This window comes from Argentina silus (assembly GCF_951799395.1).
Source record: "Argentina silus genome assembly, chromosome: 18".
In the NCBI taxonomy this organism is placed as follows: domain Eukaryota; kingdom Metazoa; phylum Chordata; class Actinopteri; order Argentiniformes; family Argentinidae; genus Argentina; species Argentina silus.
In genome coordinates, this window is record NC_139672.1 from 17,456,240 (window position 1) to 17,462,282 (window position 6,043).

General features: G+C 46.1%; 1 protein-coding gene across 1 annotated transcript; it reads right to left on the reverse strand.

Annotated features, from left to right (window-relative positions):
• Window positions 1–2,561: 2,561 nt before the first annotated feature.
• snrpb2 (small nuclear ribonucleoprotein polypeptide B2) lies at window positions 2,562–5,618 on the reverse strand. Its single transcript, XM_083689812.1, has 7 exons — window positions 5,578–5,618; window positions 5,249–5,335; window positions 4,876–5,048; window positions 4,503–4,637; window positions 3,845–3,883; window positions 3,336–3,424; window positions 2,562–2,998 (listed from the first exon to the last, which is right to left on the reverse strand). Exons 2-7 carry the CDS (start codon window positions 5,310–5,312, stop codon window positions 2,839–2,841), a joined length of 660 nt encoding a protein of 219 aa, XP_083545938.1. The 5' UTR covers window positions 5,313–5,335; window positions 5,578–5,618; the 3' UTR covers window positions 2,562–2,838.
• Window positions 5,619–6,043: the final 425 nt, after the last annotated feature.

Consider the following 6,043-nt stretch of genomic DNA (forward strand, 5'->3'; position numbering starts at 1 on the left):
CACCATTAGATATTTGCGTTAACGAGCAGTTGAACAGGTGTACCTAATAAAGTGGCTGGTGAGTGTATACTCCAGGTCCATATCAATCTCTCTCACATTTAAGCAGTTCGGACGTGTCCTCATTGTCCTTACCTGCCACACACACACACACGCACGCACACACGCACACACGCACGCACAGTTAACGACCTGCCACACACACACACACACACACACACACACACAGTTAACGACCTGCCAGGATCACATCACAGCCTGAAGTAATGAATCTTCCCTGACGTCGCCTCTGGTTTCTCTCCCATCCCAGGTCGGCCATTACAGTCTGACATATGGGCTAGTAAAGGGCCTTAGCGATGGCCGTTAATGTTGAGCTGTATTTATTCAGGTCGCACAACGCATCCACTCAGCGATGACGGAGAAGCATTCATCTAACCAGGTAGCCATGGAAACCTCCTCCACAGCCAAGGCAGACGGTGTAGACATTAGCCATTGAGCTTGTACTTCATTTTATATTCTTTAATTTCCTCTTTGTCATTCGGTTCTTTTAGCTCATTCTTGTTTCCTTCCAGCTACTTTGGTAACTGACCTTATTGACCTTTGGTTGGTCTCCTCTTCAGACTGCTGCAGTGCTTCTCCTTCTCTGCGTTTCCTGTCTGGCCTTCTTCTGTGAACAGTGAAAGCTATCCTGACCTTGGCTAGTGAGGTTAATATTCCTCCTCACTAACAGGGTTATGGTTAGGGAACATTTACACAACATGTGAATTGTTATATAGAATGTTATTAATTTAAGGGTCCAGTGTGTAGGTTTTGCGCTTACATGGCCATGATAAATCGGTAGCCATCAAGGACTGAGATCACATGATGAAGAACGCTCAGTTGTTGTATAAGACCAAACTAAGAGTTGTGTAAAGCCGTGCGTCGGTCATGACGCTGGTCTTTAAGAGCCTATTGGTCGGTTGGTTTACAAGCACCTGCATGTTTGGTGCTCTTAGAAAACGTAGCATGTGCATATTTTCACAACACGGACAGACAGTTGGACAGACCTCATCAAATGTGAACCCCATAAGGCACCAGGTAACTCATATCCATGTAACTCATATCCATGTAACTCATATCCATGTGAAATTACTAACCATGTAACTCATATCCAGGTAACTCATATCCATGTAACTCATATCCAGGTAACTCATATCCATGTAACTCATATCCAGGTAACTCATATCCATGTGAAATTACTAACCATGTAACTCATATCCAGGTAACTCATATCCATGTAACTCATATCCATGTAACTCATATCCATGTAACTCATATCCAGGTAACTCATATCCATGTAACTCATATCCAGGTAACTCATATCCATGTAACTCATATCCAGGTAACTCATATCCAGGTAACTCATATCCATGTAACTCATATCCAGGTAACTCATATCCATGTGAAATTACTAACCAGCTGGATTTTGCGTTCACATATCATCTAATGTTTCAGGTGTGTGTGTCAGATGTGTGTATGTATGGTGTGTGTATGTATCAGATGTGTGTGTGTGTGTGTGGTGTGTGTATGTATCAGATGTATGTGTGTGTGTGTGTGGTGCGTGTATGTATCAGATGTGTATGTGTGTGTGGTGTGTGTGTGTGTGTGTGTGTGTGTGTGTGTGCTAGTGCAGTGGTTCTCAACCTGGGGTACCCTGGGGGGTACATGGCCTATCCACTGAGGGGTGTTCAGATGATAGGAACCTGTCCTACAGCCTGATGGTAAATGAACAGGAGAGGCGCTTCTGGCAGAGTACCATGTGATTGGCAGCCAGGGGAGGCTGGTGGAGGTAGAAATCAGAGGACGGGTTCATTGTGATGCATGGAACGGAATGAGGAATGATATCAAACACACGTGTCACACCAGACCTACAATTTCTACCTCCACCAGCCTCTCCTAATGTAATGTCTATTTTATGTTGGATGATGGTCTTCAGGTCTGAAGGGTGAGTGTATTTATCTGTTGTCTTTCGTCCCTACAGAACTCTGCACAGCCTCCTCTGCTGGGAGCACTGTTCCACACTAACCCAAACAAGGGGAAAACCACTCATCTAGATTTATATTTTATAGATAAATCTCTTCCACCCTCACCTCCCTCCAAACCCAGACAACATAAACTTAGACAGCACCAAATCTGAATAGAAATAAAAAAACGGCTGAGTCTATAGGCTGCACTGGCCTACAGCAGGCACCTAATCAATAGGTGTGATCAGATCCTCTATTAGTAGAACGTATCATTGATGTGTCTGTCAGATGAGATGGTGATGAAATATAGGAAGACAGCAGAGCTGAGGTGGGATAATGAGAATGTCCTGGATGTGGTCACACACACACACACACACACACACACACACACACACAGTGGTGAATTTACAGCTGCTGGTAACGCTGATCAGACAGTTTGCTAACTCTCAGTCAGGCACTAGTTAAATGCGCGCGCACACACACACACACACACACACACACACACACAGCGGCTGAAACAGAGTGAACTAGGAACATCTCAAAGTACCAGAGGCCATACAATTACACAAAACAAGTACTTTATTATTCTGCCTTAATTACAAAATACAGGCAGAGGTCAGAGGTCACTCTTCCTGCTCCACCCCCACAGGTGATTAACGGCACGGATGTCAGTAATAAAAATAAACAAAAATATCCAGGGATATTCCGATTCCACGGCCGGTATGAAAATCCAAGAATGAGAAGGCGGGGAAAATTGTAAAAATAAATCAGGGGGCCAACCCATCTCTAACCCAGAGTTCAAACGTGTCCCCACGCCCAGTTATGTCGGAGCGGGGGACTACTTTTTGGCGTAGGTGATCTTCATGGCGCATGTGGCGGTGATTCTGAAGCCCTGTAGTGCGTCCTTCGCCACCCCCGCTTGCCCCTCGCTCTCAAACTCAACGAAGGAGATGTCGTGTTTCCCAGGAACCAACCGAACCTCTTTGAAACCAGGGAACCTGTCAGGAGAACATCCCACACATCAGGATTTACACACTTCAGCTGACATACACTATATTGAAATGACATCACCTATCGATAGAGAAGACGGTAGAACACACACACACACACACACGAAATGAACTGTACAGTACAATTCATTTGATTTCACAGTAGCAATAATAGATCTATTTTACTGTGTGTGTGTGTGTGTGTGTGTGTAAAGAAATGCATGCACATCCAATGTATCAATCGTCATCCTCTTAAACAACTGTTGCTGAATTAATGCAGTCATAGTGAAGCACTCTGGGTAGAGGTGATCACATGATGAAACAGGAGGATCACATGAGGACTTACTGGTTGAACAGCATGGAGAGCATCATCTCATTGGTCTCCTCTGGCAGGTTATTGAGGAACAGGATGTAGTTGGGCGGGTTGTCTGGAACCTGTCAACAACAAATAATAACAAACCATCAGTTGGTTTCCTTTAGAAAACATTTTTTTTTTAAAGGAATATTGGTTTGTCTGATTGTGTTGTTAATGAAAAAACTGAAACAATCGATCACATACAAAAAACAAATAAATAATAAATAAATAACGCCTAATAAAACACTCACAGTGGAGAATTTATAGCACGCTATTGATCAGCAGAGACTGTAGAGGACAGTGTAATCAATAGGACTGAACAGCAGCATAAACAAACAAACCAACCAGTGGAATGAATCAAACCTACACAAGCAAACAGCTGATTGTGCTCATAGCATAACATGTGGTCCGGTTATGAACCAAGGGATCAGAATGGGTTCACATACAACACTGTTCAATCCCCTGTGATTCTATATGAGAGAAAGAGCTGAGCAGCTTACCTGTGTGGCGGGCGTGTTCGGCTGTGTGTTCGCCTGTCCCTGGGAAGATGGAAGACAAACTAATTATTACATTGTCCTTCTCAGCTGTTGCAGCAACCATGGTGGACATTTGACCAGGCCAGCTCAGCTCAGCTCAGCTCGGTGAAACAGACGTCAGGTTGCAAACAGTCTCCCCGCCATTGGGCTCAACTCAGTTAGGTCGGCTCTGTCGTGTGATTGGGGTGTCAGTCACACTTTCAACAGCCACGACCTGCTGAAAACACCTGTCAGTCAAGGACTAGGATTAATCTGCGTCCAGGAAACTAAACCTGTGTGAAACTTGTAGTATAGAGGCTTTACACACTACAGGTCCGTCCCGAACCATGCCATGCCGGCTCGAATATTATCTTCTTCTCCAGCTCATTTATGGCAACAACTGTATGTATGTACTGTATGTATGTATGTCAAAGGGAGGCTGGTGGAGGTAGAAATTGGAGGACGGGCTCATTGTAATGCATGGAATGGAATGAGGAATGGTATCAAACATGTTTCCATTCCATGCATTACAACAAGCCCGTCCTCCAATCTCTGCCTCCACCAGCCTCTCCTGGTGTGTGTGTAACCAGGCCAGTACAGCCCGGCCCTGTCGTGTGATTGGGTTACTCGTGCTGTGACTCACCGGCGGTGGTTTCTTGTTCATGTTGGACACCTGCTCCAGCGCCTTCTTCTTCTTGTCCTTCTTCTTGTCTTTGTCTCCGAACGTCCCCCTCATCTTGGAGATCACCTCAGAGTCGGTCCTGGCGTACTGGATGCGCTGGGGGAGGGAGACAAACACACACCCTCAGTCCACTGTGTGGCCGGAGACAAGGCTACTGCATCTCCATGGAGAAACTGACACATTTCACCACGGAGAGACAGAGAGAGAGAGACAGAGAGAGAGAGACAAAGAGAGAGAGAGAGACAGAGAGAGAGAGACAGAGAGAGAGAGAGAGACAGAGAGAGAGAGACAGAGAGAGAGACTCTTCTTTGAGATATGACTGTACAGCGCGTACCATGGGCTTGTTGTAGAAGGGGAAGCCCTGTAGTTGCCTCAGTGCGTTGGTCGCGGAGGCGAGCTCCTTGAACACTACGAACGCCTGGCCTCTCATCTTCATCGTCTTCTGGGCCACAATGTCCATGATCTGGCCGAACTGGGAGAACAGGGCGTAGAGGGACCGCTTCAGCTCTGGAACACAACAACAACGGTTAGAATACGGCTATAAGCTGTTGTTAGAGGACTAATCAATACACAGCTACACTGTAGCTGCTGCAAAATACAGGATGAGAAGTACTGATTAAACAGGAACTCTGAAAGAAAGCTGTGTGTCGTCATGATCTTTAGCTAGATGACCGTTTCTACGGGAGTAACAAAAGTATTCTTCTTACCGTCTTTCTTTATTTTGTCATTTACATTGTTTATGTAAATGGTGTGGTTGGGTCGAATATCCATGATTAACAAGCAACTCCTTTTACCTGGAACAATAAACACATGCTAACATTAGCGCGGTACAATGAATGAACGGCTGAGGGACGGAGAGGCTGCTTAGCTAGCTAGCGTCTCTAGCAAGATGTATCGCTGCAAGCTGATGATACCTGGGTGCTACGTCGCAGACAAACATCGGGAAATATCAATGCAACACGTCCATATCTGCCAAATATAATAACAAGGCTCCTGATTTGCGTTAAACAGAAGTTAAAGTGCATCGCAGGCTCACCTCTCTCCGCTCCAACTTCAGTAAACGCGGTTCCTGGTTCTTCTTCTTCGGTGGACGGAAGTCACGGGCAAGACAACCCCCTACCCGCTGCTGCCTCCGTCGGCCGAGGAGGGAAGTGCATGACACCAGCCGACCCCCCCCCCCCCCCCCCCCCCCCCCCCGCCATAATACACACACACACACACACACACAAAATGTAATAAAATGTTGTGTTTTCTCTAATGTTGGGTTTTGTGTCTAATCCCCGTACATTCTAGAATGTCACATTAGGAAGGCCATTTAATAGATGTTCTTGTGTCATGAACTTTCCTTTCCTTCCATACCGGGAGGAGGGACGTCGTCTGTCCGCTGCCGGCCTCCGTACCAGCGGTCTGTGATTGATCAGCTGCTGATGACGCTGCAGAGCGGCGGTCGGGTCCGTGGCGCTAGCTGAGCTAGCCTGCTCATAAAAGTGCACCGTCAAGTC

Coding starts and splice junctions, on each gene's coding strand:
- snrpb2 (XM_083689812.1), bottom strand. CDS start 5,312: ATGGATATTCGACCCAACCACACCATTTACATAAACAATGTAAATGAC. Junction 3,425..3,844: donor CGAACACGCCCGCCACACAG/GTAAGCTGCTCA, acceptor TGTTGTTGACAG/GTTCCAGACAACCCGCCCAA. Junction 2,999..3,335: donor CTCTCCATGCTGTTCAACCA/GTAAGTCCTCAT, acceptor TTCTCCTGACAG/GTTCCCTGGTTTCAAAGAGG.